The 20,907-nt window shown below is 38.0% G+C and overlaps 2 protein-coding genes and 1 long non-coding RNA gene across 4 annotated transcripts; 2 read left to right on the top strand and 1 right to left on the bottom strand.

Annotated features, from left to right (window-relative positions):
* Positions 1–2,721: 2,721 nt before the first annotated feature.
* On the bottom strand, positions 2,722–3,592 carry LOC114573600 (mannose-specific lectin). The gene is made up of 3 exons (XM_028605875.1): positions 3,478–3,592; positions 3,142–3,235; positions 2,722–3,055 (listed from the first exon to the last, which is right to left on the bottom strand). Exons 2-3 carry the CDS (start codon positions 3,229–3,231, stop codon positions 2,807–2,809), a joined length of 339 nt encoding a protein of 112 aa, XP_028461676.1. The 5' UTR covers positions 3,232–3,235; positions 3,478–3,592; the 3' UTR covers positions 2,722–2,806.
* Positions 3,593–12,712: 9,120 nt separating this feature from the next.
* Positions 12,713–15,055, top strand: LOC114573587 (piggyBac transposable element-derived protein 3-like). The gene is made up of 3 exons (XM_028605858.1): positions 12,713–12,814; positions 13,149–13,408; positions 13,756–15,055. Exons 1-3 carry the CDS (start codon positions 12,713–12,715, stop codon positions 15,053–15,055), a joined length of 1,662 nt encoding a protein of 553 aa, XP_028461659.1.
* A 3,444-nt stretch (positions 15,056–18,499) lies between these two features.
* Positions 18,500–20,572, top strand: LOC114573749 (uncharacterized). Of its 2 annotated transcripts, none has more exons than XR_003694940.1 (3): positions 18,500–18,535; positions 19,850–19,906; positions 20,368–20,572. It is a non-coding gene; the product is annotated as an uncharacterized LOC114573749 (long non-coding RNA). The 2 variants fall into 2 exon arrangements; XR_003694941.1 differs by lacking the exon at positions 18,500–18,535 and adding an exon at positions 18,742–18,785.
* Positions 20,573–20,907: the final 335 nt, after the last annotated feature.

Here is a 20,907-nt window from a genome sequence, read left to right as displayed (position 1 = left end):
AGACTCTTAAAGACTAGAGAGGGACAGCTGCAACCGTGAACTATAGCCCAGTAGAGTTATTTAGTTCTACTAGCCTGAACCTTCTCATTTGTTTAAGTTTTGCTTAGATAGAAGTGGAGAAGGCCGATGACTGTTTACAACAGTGAGAACTACGTAGGCTTCTACCTCCTGAGATTAACTATTGTTTAGGCTAATGAAAAGAACAGGAGCAGAGGGGAAGGTGAGGATAGTTTGACTTTTAATGATGTCCTCTTTTGAACTATGGCCATGCTAAAAGATAAAGTGAGAGGGGTGGCTAAAGAGAGGTTTTGACTATATGATGATGTGATGTTTAGATTTTAGTTTAGAAAGACATTTTCAGTTGTGCTGCGTGTACCTTTGAAACTGTGTTTTCTCCATTTGCAAATGTAAATAAATACTCAAAGACCAAACTTTGGTTTAATTCTCTAACAGTCGTTATTCGTTTTCATTTGATAAGTCAATGTTGTGTTGACATATACCACACATACAGAAGGTTTCCCATTATCTGCTGATGGAGCCTGTTCACTCCCTGCCTCTGCTTATGTTTGGTGATGGATTTCATGTTACATTACATATCAGGGTTTTACCGTTCAACTGTGACACGTGAAAAAAGATTTTTAGAAACCATGTTACCATTATATTTTCCTTTGTTGACCTATCTCTGTTTAATGAATAGATCGCTGTACACATTTTTCAGACTCATTATACAACAACAAATATGTATATTATCTTGAAAAACCCTGATTCCAAATACAGATGAGCCTTTATGATCTTTTTACTGAAAAGGATTATTTCATGACTGCGTTTTTACTTCAATAGAAGTGGTTCCTCTTAACATTCCTCTTATCATCTTAACCAATTCAAAGAGAAACATTGTGCTGTATGTGATACTGGTAAATGTACATAGTGCCCTGTCATAAAACAGTCTGCACAAATGATGCTGCATGTGTGAATCAAAAAAGAGTGTGGCTCTTGGTATGGAAATTTCAAGTTTGACATTTTGTCAAAAAGCAGAGCGCTTTATGAACCAACAATTATGTTTCCTGGCATAAGTAACACAACATTATTGAGCGGACCAAATGAAATTTGACCAGCATGTTCCTTTTTTCCTTTGCCTTGTTGTATTGATGATTTTACTGATTTCAACACATTTTTATTTTTTATTTGGTGAGTAAAAAGAGTTTCTCACCTTTAAATAAAATGCATCCTATTAAATAATCATTTAATTGAATCACAAATCTATTCAAATCATTGTTTTTTTGACTGTAACATGCATGCTCCCTTGAGAGTTTTACATTAACGCAAATTCCCCAAATGTAATACCTCAGAGTCGCCACCAGATGTCGATGTACACCACGGAATCTTTTTGTCTAGAAACATGCTGCTGCAGTCTTTACCATGGTCCATTAATGTCATATATTAACGAGTCTTATGCCTACCATACACTAGAAGACTAAAGTCTGACTCCATCTCACATCTAAAGACAATCATCTCTCATCTGAAGTTAAAGACTGTCATAAGATTTTCAGCCTTCTGGTGCGAGTCATCCGGTGGAGTTTTACTGGCAGGTAAAGGCAGATCTGTAGGTACTGTAGCTAAAAAAATGAATAATTGAAGTTCTATCTTGACTCTTCCAATTATTCAACATTTGTGTGTGCGCATGTCTTTATATTTTTTCAGGTCATGCCCAACAGTCACAAAACATGTTTGGCAACAACTGAAGATGAAATATAAAAATATACATCAAACAGGTATTGTTGTAGGTCGGAGCCTCGGTGCCTCTGCAAAACAGCCTCGGGAAGGAACTTGTTTCATTCGTGCAACAGAAAACTCAGATTGGACAGATAGTCTAGCTAGCTGTCTGGATTTACCCTGCAGAGATCTGAGGAGCAGTTAACCATAGTCCTCAGAAATCCACCAGAGGTTAGAACGAAAAGCGGAATTTCCGGCGGCACCTGAACAATCCCGGAAGTGGAACGTTGTTGATATAGACTAGTGTCATCTAGACTAGATCAGTGGTTCCAAAGGGGGTTCCATGGGAACCCTATTGGTCCTTGAGGGGATTCCAGGGGTTCCCCAGCAAAAGGGGGAATCATTTATTTTCACTATAATTCCATCCATAGAATGTAAGACTATTGCGTTAATGGATTAAATATACATTCTGTATTAAATATCTAAAAGAAAAACAGAAATAGTATTCAGTTCAGATATAATCACAGAGCTATATAATCACTTTCTGTCTCTATTTTAGCACACAGTGCTCAGAGAGAGCCTCCATGTGAGAGTGGCCCCTGTTCTCCTTATTCCTCCCACTGTTAATGAGATTTACTCTTCGCACAAGGAGCAGAGAAGACAATGGCGCTGTCTAGACGAGCCACATCCAGGGCACAAAATGATGTTTTAGAAATGGAGGGATAGCAACCAACCCACATGATGACAAGTCAACATAAATAAGAACTACTGCCCCTTTCCTGGTCACAGTTTACACAAAGTATGAAGATCTGCTTTAAAAATATCACTGGGAAAATGTTCCACGTCTTCTCAGATCTGTGAGTTTTTCAAATTCACTAATTAAATAATCAGTATATATATATATATATGTTTAAATGACTATGAAGCCACAAATAACATAAGTAAAAAACAAAGAAAAGAAAAACACCTTTATACATTGTGAAAATGTGCTTTTATTTGGTTCCCGATTATTGTAATTCACAAACAAAGCATTCACTTGCAAAGCATTTCATTTTAAAAACTTTGTGATGTTAAGACATTGGGCCTAATTTCATCATGAGCTCCAAACTTTTTTAGGTACAGTTTGGATCAACTCCAGTTTGCCGCTATCAGTCAGTACAAGACGGCACATCTCACACTCCTCCTTGAGGTATGTATTTGTGCTCCACACGGCTTGGTTATTATTGTTGTACATGACCAGGTTGCCGTCAGCCTGCATGATCACACGGTAACGGTCTGATCCATTGGTGCCTGAAGCCCACACAGGCTTGCTGTCGCCATAGACGACAAAGTTACCATCACCCTGCAGGCAGAAACAGAGGCATTTGATTGATTTCCAAACAACATCATATCAAAAGTGAGCATTTCATTTTAGAGAGAGTTACTCACCTGGAAGATAGCCTGCCACTTCCCGTTGTTGGAAACCAGCAACTCGTCCTTGAAGAGCTGCTCATTTTTAGACAAGAAGTTCTTTTTCATGATCCTGAAACAGACAAACAAATACATCTATGATGTTGGCATTGATGGGCTTTTCATTTGTAACTGAATAGTAACTCTACTTTTGCTTCTTACATTGAAGATTACATTTTAATTTGTCTAACTCAGTTCATCACTACAATAAGCCTGATGTACCTATTATAAACAGATTTAACAGCATCGTGCAACAACTCTGCGTTAAACTACTCTTGCTCAGTAATCTACATATGAATCCATCAGAGTACTTACAGTCTTGAATGTCACACCAGTCAGTCTGTGAGCAGAAGTGAAGGAAGTGAAATTCACATCTTCTTTATATCATCTGATCTGGGGATGGAAAGGGAGTGACAGATGACGTGACATTCTTATCTAGAAGTCCTGACTCCCATTTCCCTAGAATTGCAAATTCTACCTTACAGTAACAAAGGTTACATTAATCATTTCAGATTTATTCAGCAGCCTTTGCACTCTGCTCCATTGTACAACTGTTAACAAATTGCATTTTTTTTTCAATTCAATTCAATTTTATTTATATTATCAAATCATATAGAGTTATCTCGAGACACTTTACAGATAGAGTAGGTCTAGACCGCACTCTATAATTTCCAAAGCCCCAACAATTACAGTAATTCCCTCAAGAGCAAGCATTAGCAGTGGCTGTTGCGACAGTGGCAAGGAAAAGCAGCAGGACACGGACGCAGCAGGACACGGCCGGACATTTCAGGGAATTGCAGAGCTACGCGATTGGGATCGCTGAGAGAAATAGGACTTAAGCCAACTTAGTGCGATTCCTTTAATGCCAACTAAGTGTTCCAGTCTCTGTAACAGGATGGTATGGTCAATAGTGTCGAATGCAGCACTAAGATCTAGTAAAATGGAGACAAGTCCTTTGTCAACAGCAGTTAGAAGGTCATTCATTTTCAAGTAGCCTCGTTGGAATGGGGTCTAAGAGACAGGTAGTTGGCTTAGCTGAAGAGACCTTTAATATTAATTGTTGAAGGTCTATAGGATAAAAGCAGCTTAAGTATGTATCAGGTCTTATCTTTCTCTCCAGTCCTCCTGCGCCCAATGGTGAGCCGTTAGAAGTTGTGGGCAAAAGGTGATGAATTTTATCTCTAATGGTTATAATTTTATCATTAAAGAAGCTCATGAAGTCATCACTACTCAGAGCTAGAGGAATAGATGGCTCAGTAGAGCTGTGACTCTCTGTCAGCCTGGCTACAGTGCTGAAGAGAAACCTTGGGTTGTTCTTACTTTCTTCTATTAGTGTTGAGTAATAGTCTGATCTGGCATTTCTGGGGGCCTTCCTATAATTTTTCAGACTATTTTGCCAATCTACACGAGATTCTTCCAGTTTGGTGGAACGCCATTTACTTTCAAGTTTTCGTGAGATTTGTTTTAATTTGCGAGTTTGGGAGTTATACCAAGGTGCTAGTTTCCTTTGCTTCATCTTCTTCTTTTTGACAGGAGCGACCGAGTCCAAAGCTGTCCGTAGGCAAGGTCGAGGGTGTGGTTAAAACAGTGCGTGGCCTCATGCACATTCTGCCTGAAACCAATTGAATCTAGTATTGAATTGAAAGCAGTACTAAGGCTATTGCTGTCATCGTCCACATGGATATTAAAATCACCTTTGTCTGATTGAAGGACTACATATGATAAGAACTCAGAGAATTCAGATAAAAATTCATAATACGGACCTGGTGCGCGGTAAACAACAACAAATATAATTGTCTGTACCGTTTTCCACGTTGGGTGTTGAAGATTAGGAACAAGGCTTTCGAACGAGTTATAATTTAGTTTAGGTTTAGGATTAATTAACAGGCTTGAGTCAAATATGGCTGCAACTCCCCCTCCTCGGCCTGAGCCTCGTGATATTTGAGTATTATTATGACTGGGAGGAGTCGCTTCATTTAGACTAACATATTCATCGTGGCTCAGCCATGTTTCAGAGACAAAATAAATCAATTTGGTTATCTGATATCAATTTGTTTACCAATATTGCTTTAGAACAGAGGTCTTCAACAGGGGGTCCGCAACCCCTAGGGGGTCCTCAGAGTCATTGCAGGGGGGCCTCCAAATTATTGTTAATTTTTGAACGTTTAAAAAAAAAAAAATTAAAAAGTCTTAACATGATTCCAACATATTATTAGCTAATATGAATCATATAAATATAGTATTGATTTTATAAATCATGATGTGGAAATTCATAAAATCATGCCGACAATTATTAGGCTATTTGAATAGCTTGAATAGCTTAGTATTCTATGATAAAAAGGTATCTATAAAGGCTTTAGGCTGCCCTAAATATACAAATATAAAATAAATAAATATACTTAATTTTATACAATATATGTAGTAGGGGGTCCCTGATCCGTTTCTGTTTCAGTTAAGGGGTCCTTGGCTTAAAAAAATGTTGAAGACCCCTGCTTTAGAAGACAGAGATCTAATGTTTAATAGTCCACATTTGATTTTCCTATTCTGTTCTGTCAGTGCAGTGGCTGTTTTAATTCCAATTAGGTTGTTGAGTATAGCACCTCTTTTGTTTATGTTTAATTTAATCGATCTCAGTCGGGGAACAGACACCGTGGTTATGGGATTATGAATGAGGAGCATGTAGCACTGTATCTCTGATTACTGATATTATTAGGTTTGGTGTATATATGTAATATGTTGAAATGCAATTAGGTCGAGCACACAGTCAATTTATACAATAATAATAATAATGTATTCACTACGGGCATTTCTCCGTGCCTATATATTGCTTGGGCTACACTAAGACAATAAATAAACAGTCTGGTTCAAAATGCTTTCTTTTCCGTGACTAAATGGCTGTCCTGTGAGCAGCTGCATGAGATGGCGAGTGGGTGTGCGCAGTAGGACTGAGTTTCCTTGGCGATTTAGCAATACTGACTCAAGTGATTCAAATGACTCGCACAACCCGGTTCAGTTTAGTGAGTGACTCAGAAGAACCCAAATCCTTAAAAGGAACCGGGTTTGCCAGGCCTACTACCAGAGGAGTTTTGGGATCTTTAGTCAAAATAGACTTGACCCTCCCTTCGTCAGCAATACATTTTTCTATGCCCCTCCAAAATGATTGGGACAGGAACAGTATACATATAGTATAGTATAGGGAAAGCTCAGAAGGCCTATTTTTGTAAATAAACACCAAATAAGAATGAAACAGTTATCCACTGTACCGTTGTAGAGAAACAGTGAACAGGTAAAAGAGCAAAGATATCAATATGTCAGGGTAAGATGTCTAAGGTTACATACACTGCTATAAACAATGTGAAAAACAATACCTTTATTACAGTAAAACTGAACACTTACTGTTTTTCACAAAGTCAACACCACATTAGTGTAATTTGTATTTAGAGATGATACAGGTGCATGGCAAGAGAGGACATCCAATGTGATGTTGATTAAAACCTGTGGCCTGATGCTGGAGAGAGGCTGGATTAGTCCCACTAGTCTTTGTTACTAAAACGTTCCTTCAGTTTATAACTTTGGTTCTAGTAATTACGGAAATTTCTACAGACAAAATAAAAATATAGATCTATTGACGCCAACTGCTGATTTTCCTTCCTAAAAAAAAAAAAAAAAAACTGGTATGTTATGCAATTAAAAATGTCATGTAATAGAATTTCACTCGTCTTTAAAGAACATATTGATTAGTGTGAAGTCACTCAAATGATTGAAACTGTAAAGATAGAAAGTTTGTATTTTCTGTCTTTGTGTTTGATGCTAGTGGTTTCACTCTGTGTTCTGAGTGACAGTGTGTATTGTGGAGTTTCACTAGACAGAAGAATTGTGTGCTAAGAATGCCAAATAAAATGCACATCGAAGAGGAACATACATGATTCTTTATTGTTAAAGAAATTGTTTTGATTCAATGCTGCCCTTTTTCAAATTTTGTAAATCTCTTGAAAATGTAAGCAATTCATATTTTTATTCAAAAAGGGTGGAGGGAACCAATCACGTCAAAAAAATACTTGCTGTGTCTCCATTTGGATACTTCTGTAACTTAGTACACTTACATGTAGTACACTATGTACACTCAACACAGCCTCATTCCCCTATGATTTATTTTATGGAAAATAATTAATGTTTTGTAGGGTTTTTCATAAATAATTGTTACTTCAAATATTTCAAACTGGCATTTAAAGGGTTACAATCCTGAAAATGATTAAATGTTTGGTAGTTTTGAGCAATTTAGAAGTTGTTTAAGTGATTTCTGAAAAAAAAAGCAGAAAAAAATATTGATATATGATGATTTAATATCAGTTTTTTGGACGTACATTTTTGCCTCAAAGGTGTCCAAAGGGAGTATCTGGAACTACATAGAAAGTACTAATGCAATCAAATTAATTTTGTTCATAATCTTTGATATATCCAAGACTCTAATCCCCACCAAAGCCCCATTCCCCTATGATTTATTTTATGGAAAATGATTAATGTTCTGTTGGGTTTTTCATAAATAATAATTGCTTTAAAGAATTAAACGGGCATTTAAAGGGTTAAAATCCTAAAATAATATTGAATGTTTGGTAGTTTAGAGCAAGTTTGAAGTTGTTAAAGTGATTTATGAAAATAAAGCAGAAAAAAATATTGATATATGATGATTTAATAACAGTTTTTTGGACATGTACATTTTTGCCTCAAAGGTGTCCAAAGGGAGTATCTGGAACTATGTAAAAAATACTAATGCAATCAAATTAATTTTGTTGCTTATCTTTGACATATCCAAGTCTCTAATCCCCACCAAAGCCCCATCTACATATTATTCATTATATGGAAAAAAAATCATTTTCTTTGTTTTTTGTAATAAAAAATGAAATACTTCAAATACATACACTGGCATTTAAAGGGTTAAAATCCTGAAAATGATTGAATGTTTGGTAGTTTTGATTAGGTTAGAAGTTGTTTAAGTGATTTATGAAAAAAAAGCAGAAAAAAATATTGATATATGATGATTTAATAACTTTTTTTGTGTGCGTGGACATTTTTGCCTCGAAGGTGTCAAGAGTAAGTTTTTTTAAAGAGGGCATGAGGGATATTATTGTATTGCTATGTTACTTAATTCAAGATCTTGGTACTTCTTCCACTTCTGTAAGTCCAAAATGTCACTTTTAGCAGTTTGATAAATATGGGCTCTGATTTGTCAGCATGATAAGCGTGATGGGAATAAGACAATGTAAACACATGAAAATACTCAAAGTGAAGTTTATATTGTATAGAGTCTGAAGTGAAGCTACTTCACATACAAAGTTGTCTACATTGAAATGCAGGATTTTTTGGTTAATATCCAATCGTTCAACATTATTGAACATTACATTATTGTTGAAAAACAGCCTTTTGAAATTTGTTTTTTAGTTTGAGTGATTCCATTTACAGCAAGTTTAACAGTAGAACTCATATACCATTGATACTTTCTGATAATAGTTACACTGCAATACACTTATTTACGTTGTTGTGTACAGTAAAAAAGGAAAAGAAAAGATTATCAAGAATTATCACCAAAATATTTCAACAACACTGGTAGACACACAGGTACTCATTGATGCCAATATTGCCTACGTTGAGATTTCTTTTGATAAGAGATCAATCTGACTGGTAATTCTGCCGCTGAACACACAAGTGTTTTCCCAAGAAGTTTGATTAGATACTTTCTAGTTAATAGACAACCTCCCCCTGGGCAGGGCTTTGACGAAGAAGTAAGCATCAAGAAAGTAAAAAAAAAACACACACACACACACACACACACACACACACACACACACACACACACACACACACACACACACACACACACACACACACATATTCAGCATTGATTTCTTAAGTAAGTAAGTAAAGTTTATTTATATAGCACTTACCACAAAGTTTTTCACAAGCCAAATAAATAAATACATTATAAAAAATGTTGTTGTTGAAAACCAGCTATTAGAAATAGTTTGAGTGATTCCTTTAACAACAAGTTTAACAGTAGTAATCATATACCATTGATACTTTCTGATAATAGCTTCACTCTAATACATTTAATTACATTATTGTTATAATAGATTTATATAAAAGTAAAAAAAGATGATCAAGACTTATCACCAAAAAGTGTGTGTGTGTGTGTGTGTGTGTGTGTGTGTGTGTGTGTGTGTGTGTGTGTGTGTGTGTGTGTGTGTGTGTGTGCGTGCGCGCGTGCGTGGGGTGTCTTTCAAATATCTCAAGAACTGTTCATCTTATCTACTTCACACTTGGCTTTCTGGGTACCCAATGAACTACTGTATAATGAATATATATATATATATATATATATATATATATATATATATATATATATATATATATATATATATATATTATTTATTTGCCCGGTCACTAACTAGTAATTTTGTTGCTGTAGACACATGTCCCCCCCTCAGAAGTGTTTGTTTAAGTTACACCTGCTTTGATTACACAAGATAACACTGTGCTTGGCAGGATTATGAGGAAAAGATGTAGATAATGGAAGGAAAGCAAATTCTTTTGTTCTCAAACCACACTACTTCCTCATGTTAGTGTGTTCAACTCAGTGGAATGTCTTCATGTTCTGGCTTGAAAACTGATGATACATAAAATAAACCGTTGGTTTGTTGTTGTGCAATGCAAACAAAGCATTAGCATTAATATTGTGTTTTTGCATTTGCCGGTTGGAAACAAGGCATCGGTTTTAATCAATCTCAAGTTTTAAAATGTAAAGCTCTATAAAGAATAATGCTATTAATGTTTATTTGTCTGCATGCATCTGAACACCATGTGGTGTACAGACAGAGTAGTACTTGAATAGTCCCTTACATGTGGAGATGGGGTACTGTATCGTTTCTAAGGCTGAAATGCACATTTACTATAATGATTTCCACTCCAGACTCTACTCTACATGAAAAAATCTAACAATAAATTGAGTACCCTCTGTGTGTGTGTGTGTGTGTGTGTGTGTGTGTGTGTGTGTGTGTTGTGTGTGTGTATGTGTGTGTGTGTCTTTCAAATATCTCGAGAGCTGTTCATCTGATCTACTTCACACTTGGCTTCCTGGGTCCCCAATGAACTTGGGGTTTGGAATTTGGAGCAGTTTGGACAGTGTTGGATATTGGATATTAATAAACTGTGAATAAAAATGGAGTGAAACACACAACACACTGTAACTGTAAGTAAGACTATGTTCCAACACTGGATTTTTAGTTATTACAAATGTTGATGAAATCTGTGGTTACACTCTTAAACATTACGGGCGCGGTTTTAAACGCATCATTAACGTTGTGGAAAAAGAGTATAGAAAAAGATCATGGTTTAGGTTAAAATGTATATATAATTTCACCTTAATTCCCTTAATACATTCCATAAACATACTTAAAGACAATAAACAATGAATGTAAAAGAAACAGTAACAATAGAAATATGCACAATATAACTGTTTAACAATGGGAAAAAAAGGCTTTATGGTTTATTTATAAATGTGTAGGTTAATGTAACGTGAAGAAGAGTCATTGACAGGAAGTGCATAATGGCCGTGTGTGATTTGAGACAAAACCACCTTGCTGAAATGTACACACTACAACAGTGAGTACATACTGTAGTGTACACAGTCTACTACATGTAAGTGTACTAAGTTACTGAAGTATCCAAATTGAGTCACGGCAAGTCTTTTTTTGACGTGATTGGTTCCCTCCACCCTACTTGAATAAAAATATGAATTGCTTACATTTTCAAGAGATTTACAAAATTTGAAAAAGGACAGCACTGAATCAAAACAATTTCAGTTATTTATTCAATTTGAATTACTTTAACTCTTTTAAACATTCTTTAATAAACCACTGATTTCATTATAATTTATATAACAAAACAAGAAAAGAAATATTGCATATTTATTACTGTTACTTATTAAGATAACTTACCTATTATCCTTATTTTTTTGGGTGGCATTTTAGGCCTTTATTTATAGGACAGCTAAAGACATGAAATGGAGGAGAGAGAGGGGGAATGACCTGCAGCAAAGGGCTACAGGACGGAGTTGAACCCACAGCCGCTGCGTCAAGGAGTAAACCTCTGTATATGGGCGCCAGCTCTACCAGGTGAGCTAACCAGGCGCCCAACCTTTCATCCTCATTTATCGAATATAAAAAGCTACTTTTATCACAAATAAAAAATATTCCTGAATGTTACAGATGAGCGGTTCATGTGGTAAACATGTACACATCTACTGTATCCTAAAGCCAGATCATTTACAACTCAAATATGGAGCTGCATCTAAGACACTGAATGTGACATTCTGTCTGCCTACTGTATGTTCTATATTAGAAATAATTTTACCCTCAACCATAAAATCTGCCTTAGATGCTTTTACAGTCACCTCTATAGTCTTTACTTCATTAGTTCTCTATGGAGGAGCTCCAGAGTTTACATCTGGACTCTAAGAGAGAGATGTCGTACACTCACTAATCTTACTTTGTCCTGACACTTATCTTAAACCATGCAGTATTTCTCTTTAACATCACAGTTCCACAGTGGATACACAGACAATCCTGATTTGAACGGGACTCGACTTGAGCCTGACACCTGAGAAATGACACCACTTCACTAGTCAGCATATGACTGTGATGTATGTTCTGGTTCCTGCTCTGTGGTGTGTTTACAGATTAGTATCAGGTCAAAAGGTTTTCATTAGGGGGGGTCAGGGTTAGGAATTACTCTGATTACTGACCTCTGTTGACTGTACAGTGTAACTGCAGTTTAAATATCAATCACATATTCTGAATGAGTCTTACAATGTCAGAAAAACAGACTCCATCACTCCGTCTGTCTACATATTGAGATTGCCAAATCCTGATTTCCAACTGGAACACATTGTTTGGGCTTGTTGTGTCTCTCCAGAGTGTGAATAAGTTGTGCTTCTGCAGCTCTTTGTTAACTTGCCTCAGCTACAATTCATCTAAAACGCTGCTGGTCATTTGTTTGTGTACTTATACCACACATACAGAAGGTTTCCCATTATCTGCTGATGGAGCCTGTTCATGTTTGGTGATGGATTTCATGTTACATTACATATCAGGGCTTTACCGTTCAACTGTGACACGTGAAAAAAGATTTTTAGAAAAAGATGATCTTCATATTCCTGTTACCATTATATTTTCCTCTGTTGACCTATCTCTGTTTAATGAATAGATCGCTGTACACATTTATCTGACTCATTATACAACAACAAATATGTATATTATCTTGAAAAACCCTGATTCCAAATACAGATGAGCCCTTATGATCTTTTTACTGAAAAGGATTATTTCATGACTGCGTTTTTACTTCAATAGAAGTGGTTCCTCTTAACATTCCTCTTATCATCCCCCTTAAAGAGTTTCTGTATCTTGGGGGATACAGTCATTTAACAGGCTGTAGGGGGAGGGGCTATGGGGGGAGGGGCATTATGTGGTTGCAGTTGATGAGAAACACTGATGGGGTGATGGGTCATGTAATCAGGTCATGTGACTTTATGCCAACATTCCAAACATTTGTATCAAAATCCAAACTGGCAGCATACGTGGACAAAGACACTGGCCATGAGGTAAGTGTTTTTATATTTTTCATGATTATGATATTTTAGAGTGATTTTGTTTTAGAAAATAGTTTTTTACGGATAGTTTTACATGTTCTTGTGGATATTTTTAAAATAATCTTCTCACAACTTTGATTATCAGGCATTGAATGCCTGTATCCTGGGGGATACATTGCCCATATAAGGGTATTTAACAGGGCTGATCACTCACAGATATATTTATGTTTTGAGGCCTGTTCTCTACAGATATTGAATAGGATAAAGGTGTGCCACATTGATTACTTTTTTATTTTACTCTCAAATGTGTATTATTGATGAATTCAACATGTACACATGTTTTCAGGGAATTTCTGTCAGCAGTTTCTACAGTACAAGAAAGAGAGAGGTGAAGTCTGTAGTTTTGCCACCTGATGGTTCATCAGATTCAGAGGAGGGATCCAATGAGGAAGTCGAGGAAGATGAGCTGTATAGGCCTACAGAGGGACAGTGTGAGGATGACAGCAGCAGCAGTGACAATTTGAATGGCAGCTCTAGTCATGAGGCCGAGGAAGGAGCAAAACAGAATAAACAAGCAAACCAGAATAAACGAGGGAAGATGTTTAGGTAATGATTGGAGGAGTATTTCAAATTGTTATGTGAAAGATCTAGTGGTTTTGCTGTACATGTTCTATCTGTGTGTGTCCACATGATGTGTGTTATGGTGATGTGTTAGTAAATGAGTGGAAGGAAGAGGGAAGGAACCCCCCTTCCCAATACTTTCTCTATTTTACACTCACTCACACACACATACACACACCCTCACACACACACACACACACACACACACACACACACACACACACACACACACAGACACAACAACACACAGGAGTTTGTGTAAAATTGCATATACTTAGGTGGTTTATGTTGAAGATTGGGGAAATATTGATATAATTTTTCCTTTTCAATAGTTGGAGAAAAACTGAGTTTGAGCACCAGTCCACTGCTACACAAAGCTGCTTCACTGCACCAGACGAGCTCTCCACTCCACTAATGTACTTCTCCAAATTCTTCGACAAGGACATCTTTGAAGTCATTGCTCAGCAGACAAACTTGTATTCCTGTCAGCTCATTGGATGCAGCATCAACACTAATGTGTCTGAAATCAAGGCTTTCATTGGAATGAAGCGGATCATGGGTATAGTGAAAATGCCTGCAATGGAAAACTACTGGGCAACAGATACAAGATATGAGAAAGTAGCAGATGTCATGCCACTCAAGAGGTACAAATGTTTATCCAGGATGCTCCACTTTCAAGACAACATGAGCTCTGAGTCCAGTGAAGATGTACTGGACCACATGAGGAGCAAGTGCATGGAATTGGAGAGTGAGAACCAGTTCTCAATTGATGAAATGATGGTTCCTTACAAAGGAAAAAAAGCTGGAAGTCTGCGGCAGTATCTACCCAGTAAACCCAAAAAATGGGGTATCAAGATCTTTGTCCGCGCTGGTGTGTCTGGATTTTTGTATGACTTCATGGTCTATACAGGGAAGTCTACATTTGATGGTTCTAATCAAACTCAAGGCAAAGAGTTTGGGTTAGGTGCAAATGTTGTCCTGCAGTTGTGCAAAACCATCAGAAACCCCTCCGACTGCGTTGTCTACTTTGACAATTTTTTCACATCGTTGAGATTGGTAACACATCTAAAAGATTCTATGGGCCTCAGAAGTTCGGGCACTATTCGAAAGAACCGCTTGATGGGTTGCAGGGTAGAAGAAGATCGAGACCTCCTACGAAGAGGAAGAGGCAGCTTCGACTTTCGTGTTGACAACGATGCAAAGCTGGCTGTGGTCAAATGGGCCGACAACAAAACAGACACTTTGGTGAGCTCCTGTGCGTCTGTCAACCCTGTTGGCCAAGTGAGACGCTACTCTAAAGAGGAGAAGAGAAAGATAAGTGTGCCATGCCCCAAGATTGTGTCTGAATACAATACTCATATGGGAGGAGTGGATTTGGCAGATATGATGATTGCCCTGTATCGCACTCCAGCAAAGTCCCATCGGTGGTACATGGGCATATATTGGCAGATAGTTGACATTGCTGTCAATAACGCATGGCTCCTCCACCGGCATGATGCAGCAGCTCTTGGTCAGAAACACCAGTGTCTGAAGGACTTTAGGCTGGATGCTGCCAGGGGACTCATCTACCTTGAAAAGCAGAAAAGGGACGGCCATCCAAAGGAAATGAAGACAATACGCCACAAAAAGTGATCAAACAGCCAAAGGTTCCCAGGCCAGTGGATGATATGAGGTATGACAGGATTGACCACTTCCCTATCCTGTCAGTGAAAGGCCGATGCAGGATGTGCCAGGATGGGCAGACATCCATCATGTGTCAGAAGTGCAAAGTGAGGCTTTGCCTGGTCACTGGACAAAATGCTCGCAAGTGTTTTCTCAGCTTCCATTGCCCATAGAATATATCTGGTGTGGGGCACCACAGGGAAGATGGTAGAATTAAAAAAAGAAAACAGGAAAAATGTCGGCACATGAACTGTTTAAAAAGTTATGAAATGTTAAATGTATATCCTACATAGGCAATGCATCTTGGGAGAAAAAGTTCAGTTTTTTCCAATTTTTCTAATGTTGTATGGATAGCATGAAAAAATGTAGCTAATTAATTGTTCATGAAATGTTTTAAAAGTTGTCATATGAACTATAATAAAAAAGAATACATTGCAAAATGTTACCCTAAATGGGCAATGTATCTTGGGAGATACAGAGTGTAACTTAGAAAATAAAGGTCATATTTTGGAAAAAGTGCATGAACTGTGTCATTTTAGTCTAGATATATACAAAAATAGCAATGAATAATTTTTCCATCAAATTTATTTATGCTTGCCCCTTTAAGGGTTAACCAATTCAAAGGGAAACATTGTGCTGTATGTGATACTGGTAAATGTACATAGTGCCCTGTCATAAAACAGTCTGCACGAATGATGCTGCATGTGTAGATCAATTAAGAGTGTGGCTCTTGGTATGGAAATGTCAAATTTGACATTTTGTCAAAAAGCAGAGTGCTTTATGGACCAACAATTATGTTTCCTGGCACAAGTAACACAACATTATTGAAACGGACCAAATTAAATTTGACCAGCATGTTCCTTTTGTCCTTTGCCTTGTTGTATTGATGATTTTACTGATTTCAACACATTTAAATTTTTTATTTGGTGGGTAAAAGAGTTTCTCACCTTTAAATAAAATGCATCCTATTAAATAATCATTTAATTGAATCACAAATGTATTAAAATCATTGTTTGTTTGACTGTAACATGCATGCTCCCTTGAGAGTTTTACATTACAGTTTTTTACAATTGCTTACACACTAAAATTATACACTAATTAACCATATACACTGCTGTTGCTAACCTAAAACACTTTTAGCAATTCTACTTCTCAGTGATTAGAGTACTGTAAATTAATTACACAGAGACATTTACAATAAGTTCACCAAACACTACACAAGACCAATGCTGCAGACTGAGGAAATATAATTTATTTCTCTCCATATACCCAAATCAGTCGACATGGAGAATCAACAACAAAACATGTCCCAGTCTTCATTCTACGACAGTAGTGTGCATAACACTGTTAGCTCCACAAACAACAAACCTAAAATATTCTATCCAGTACAGGTTACAATCACAGAAAAAACAGACAAAACAAAAAAAAAAAGATCTGAAAAAGTACAGAAAATACTAGACATTATCTCTTCGCCTAGCTGGATCCGCCAAGAGAATTTCATCAACATCACAGGCGATATCCTCATTGGCAAGACAACGTGGGAAGAACCGTCTTGAATGTCGAATCCATCCTTGCACAGCTGCAGCGTAGATTTGGTCACAGGGGTCCTCCATGGCCTCAATGAGGGGTACCTGGGGCCTCAAGCCTGGGGCCTCAATGAGGGGTACCTGAGCCTGGGGCCTCAATGAGGGGTACCTGAGCCTGGGGCCTCAATGAGAGACACTCTTTGGCTGACTCTTAGTCCAGTCTCCCTCAGCATCAATCCGTGGTTCACAACATGGTCCACTAGTGTGCCTCTACCTCTGGCTGGGCCTCTTCCTCTTCCTCTACCTCCTTTTCCTCCTCTGTGGATTCTCCCTCTCACTCTCATTCTTCTTCTTCTTCTGACTCCTTCCATTTTGGTTGAAGGCAGGTGAACTTACCTGCTGCATTTTATATAGTGCTTAAACCCGATTGGTGTGTCTACAATTTAGCAGTCATGTGTTTGCGTACCTGGTGGCTGTGTTTAACCAATTGGTTCATGTGTGTTCATTTGAAAGCCTTTGCTTTGAAATTGCAAGGAAATGACATCATGATAAATTTCTGTGTCAAATGCATACAAGTGTGTTTAGTGTTTTGCAATCACTGTGTGTAATGTTTTGCAAAAGTGTGAAGCTGACAATGTGCTTACAGTTGTGCAAATCTAGCCTAGTGTTTTGCTCCTTGAGTGTAAGGTTTTGCTAATTGTGGGAAAGTTTTAATTTTAGTGTGTAAGCAATTGTAATTAAGTCAAATGAAAGGTGTGTGTTTCATATGGTAACAAAATATGTTTTTTATAAATTAGTGTATAGTTTTTGCAAGAGTGTTTCATTTTGCAAAGGTGCAAAGGTGTTTTGCTAATTGGGTGTGTGGTTGTGCTAATTGTGTGTAGTGTTTTGAAAACACGGGCCCTGTTTTGAAAATCGTGCTTAAGCAATCCAAAGAAACTGTAACACAAATTCCCCAAATGTAATACCTCAAAGTCGCCACCAGATGTCGATGTACACCATGGAATCTTTTTGTCTAGAAACATGCTGCTGCAGTCTTTACCATGGTCCATTAATGTCACATATTAATGAGTCTTATGCCTACCATACACTAGAAGACTAAAGTCTGACTCCATCTCACATCTAAAGACAATCATCTCTCATTTAAAGTTAAAGAGTATGTAAAGACTGGGGATCCTGCAGGGTCACACATTGCAAGACCACAACTAGATTTGTTTTGAAAAATGTTACCAAGCTAGCAAGCTAGCGTTAGCTGATAATTTAAGAATTAAAATGATTATTCCAAGCATTTAAATGTGGATAAATGTAACAGTCAAGTGTTGGAATTAGCCAAAAGGCTCAATGCTACTCATGTTAAATGCAGCAGCAGAGTGTGGCAACAACTGGGATATTACTGCGTGCGAGTGTAGAAATGTTTCAAATCAACATGGATTATACAGTTTTAAAGGTCCAATATGTAATATTTATACTGTAATAAATCCAAAAATGACACCAATGCCTCATCAGATATTAAGGAAACATGTTAAACTGAAATACTATCTTTTCTGACAACAATGCTAATTTCAGTATTTTTCTTTTTGAAATTTACATTCCGTGACGGAATTTCTGTTTATGTTTTGATCTGTGTGTGGTTATCAACGGCCCAGTTTGACAGGCAGGCCGGGTTGCCAGATATACCTGTAAAAACGTAAACCCAGCGGCGCTACAGCTGTAACGGTAGTACAGCCATGAAAGCAACAAACAAACCAACAGGATCAACGGAGATAGATTCTACATGACATAAAAAAAAAAAAACAGCATGTTTCTAACAGTTGCGTGACCAGAGACGTAACAACCACCTGGTAAATATTGGAGATGTATTTGAAAGATGGAGACAGCTTAGATCCCAAAAGGACGCAGAGTTGGCTTATTTTCTCCTGAACAGGTAAGCATTAGCTTCAGGCTAATTTATCACAGCTACTAGGGATGGGCATTTTTTGTCATTTCAACATTTGTGTACTCACATTGAATTATATAGCTAGAGTACCCGAGTTGGTAACTCGAAAAAAAAAAAATTGAGACAGCCAGTAAAGTGATCCCGACTGGTCCTGGCTAACGCCGCCATGCTAACCCTGCTAACTGTTGTCATGGCTGTTTACAGCGTGTAGCCTCTTCAGCGGCTGGAGCCGACAACGGTGAGTTATTTTAAGCCACAAGAGGGGGGCTGTAAATCGGAAAGAGAGGACTGTGAGTTTGCAGTGTGTTTAGCGATTGTTGCCGTAAATCTAAGCCAATGAAGTGTGTTCCGTCGGCAAGGTAGTGGTATTTTTAGCGTTTCGTATTGTAATTCTAAGCCGAGGAAGTGTGCCTGACTGGCGTGTGGGGAGGACAGTGAGGTTGTTGTGTTTTTAGCGGTTCATACTGTAATTTTAAGCCGAAAAAGTGTGTCTGTCAGTTGGTTACAGAGCTCCGCGTGAGCACGGGCTTTTATGACTGTCAATATAGCCAGCATCTAACGTTAGCTACTCCGCTGTGCTGCGGAGTAATGTCTGGCTATGTGAGACTAGCATCTACCGTTAGCTACTCCGCTGTTCTGTGCTATGTGAATGCATCTGTTAGCTATGCTGTGAGAGTAATGTCTGGCTATGTGAGACTAGCATCTACCGTTAGCTACTCCGCTGTTCTGTGGAGTAATGTCTGGCTATGTGAGACTAGCATCTACCGTTAGCTACTCCGCTGTGCTGTGGAGTAATGTCTGGCTATGTGAGACTAGCATCTACCGTTAGCTACTCCGCTGTGCTGTGGAGTAATGTCTGGCTATGTGAGACTAGCATCTACCGTTAGCTACTCCGCTGTGCTGTGGAGTAATGTCTGGCTATGTGAGAAAAGCGTCTAGCAACATTGTTGTGAATGCTGCGGTCTCAGCCTGGCAACCTCCGTGAACTTTGAGTCTGGGCAGGAGGGGGCGGGGGAGACGACTCTCCAGTATTTTGAATTGGTAGTGCAGTAACTATTTTAACCGCTAGCTGCCAGTATTACACCCAATATTACATATTGCACCTTTAATGCTTCATCTGTCAGCACTGCAAATCAAGAAAATAGCAGAGAAGTCATGGAGACTAAATGGAGTCAGTATAAGGAATGTCATTTTTATAGTCCCAGTTCTTTACAAATGTATCTTATAATTCAGCTGTAAGCACAATTTGGAGACAATAACATGTTTGTATAAGTGCCGTTTGTTTTTTTGTCTTTCCCAAAGTTTGCATCACTCTTCTCCTTTGGCTTGTTCACCAAGTCTGTACCAACCATATAGCAGGTAACACTAATACTGTCAGAGCTTTATAGATTTGTATCATTTTAGTATCCTGAGATGATCTTAAAGCTACCTTGGGGAGAAACAGCTGTCAAACACCGCCTGCAGGTGGACCCCAGGAAGACTAGCTGGTGGTCTAGGCCTCAGCTAATGAGGATCCTTATAATAAACTAAACTAAAGTATGAGCTACTATGAGTTATACAATAACACCCTAATATAAGAAAATATATTAGATTTCTGTTTCCTAATGTATTATTTATGTTGTTTACCATGGTAATACATATTACACATAATGGGTTCATATTTTGCTCACTTTGTTGTTGACATCAACCATGATCCACGTACAGCATTTACTATCTTGGAGTTTTGTGTTATTGTACAGCGTGTTGCGAGTATCTTGTTTGATTTATTAATTTGTCCGATCATTCCGTTCCTCTCTCATCATTCCTTTCTCTTCTCTCAGATAGAAGACACCTGTTTCAGCATGACACTTTTCAGGGAGGGCTACTCAGAGGGTACAGATCCCACACAGGGCCGACCCAACGCAAAGATCTGCACCCAGGTCTTAGGAGCAGGAAACACTGCCACAACCACAGTCAGCTGGACATGTCGACATGTGTTATTATATGGAGTTATATTCCTATCTTTATTCAAGAGCGCATTCTTTCAATTTGAGAGCATTTCTCACTGATATTACGTTCAGATTTTGTAATAATTTCCCTCAAAACCTTGCTCTCACACTCAAATGGTCATGCTCGCGCTTGGATTTGCTCTGCTTGTGCTCAAACTTTGTGCTCGGACTCAGATATGTTGTTCTGTGGACAGATTTCCTGCTCTCAGCTTTGAACCTTCTCCTCGCACTCAGCCTGATTCTGCGCGACTTGCAAATCTGCTGCTCTCGGATCTCTCCTGCGGCGCTTGGATTTTTCTGTGTTACAACACTATCAAAATTCCACAACCAATAGAATGCCAGGTGTAGTGTTGACCAATGAAATGATCCCTG

The sequence above is a fragment of the Perca flavescens genome, chromosome 18, assembly GCF_004354835.1.
Source record: "Perca flavescens isolate YP-PL-M2 chromosome 18, PFLA_1.0, whole genome shotgun sequence".
Lineage (NCBI taxonomy): Eukaryota > Metazoa > Chordata > Actinopteri > Perciformes > Percidae > Perca > Perca flavescens.
The sequence above is the reverse complement of the archived record's forward strand: the minus strand, read 5'-3'. Positions and strand labels throughout refer to the sequence as shown.

Coding starts and splice junctions, on each gene's coding strand:
- LOC114573587 (XM_028605858.1), top strand. CDS start 12,713: ATGGGTCATGTAATCAGGTCATGTGACTTTATGCCAACATTCCAAACA. Junction 12,815..13,148: donor ACAAAGACACTGGCCATGAG/GTAAGTGTTTTT, acceptor ACATGTTTTCAG/GGAATTTCTGTCAGCAGTTT. Junction 13,409..13,755: donor AAACGAGGGAAGATGTTTAG/GTAATGATTGGA, acceptor CCTTTTCAATAG/TTGGAGAAAAACTGAGTTTG.
- LOC114573600 (XM_028605875.1), bottom strand. CDS start 3,231: ATGAAAAAGAACTTCTTGTCTAAAAATGAGCAGCTCTTCAAGGACGAG. Junction 3,056..3,141: donor AGTGGCAGGCTATCTTCCAG/GTGAGTAACTCT, acceptor TTCTGCCTGCAG/GGTGATGGTAACTTTGTCGT.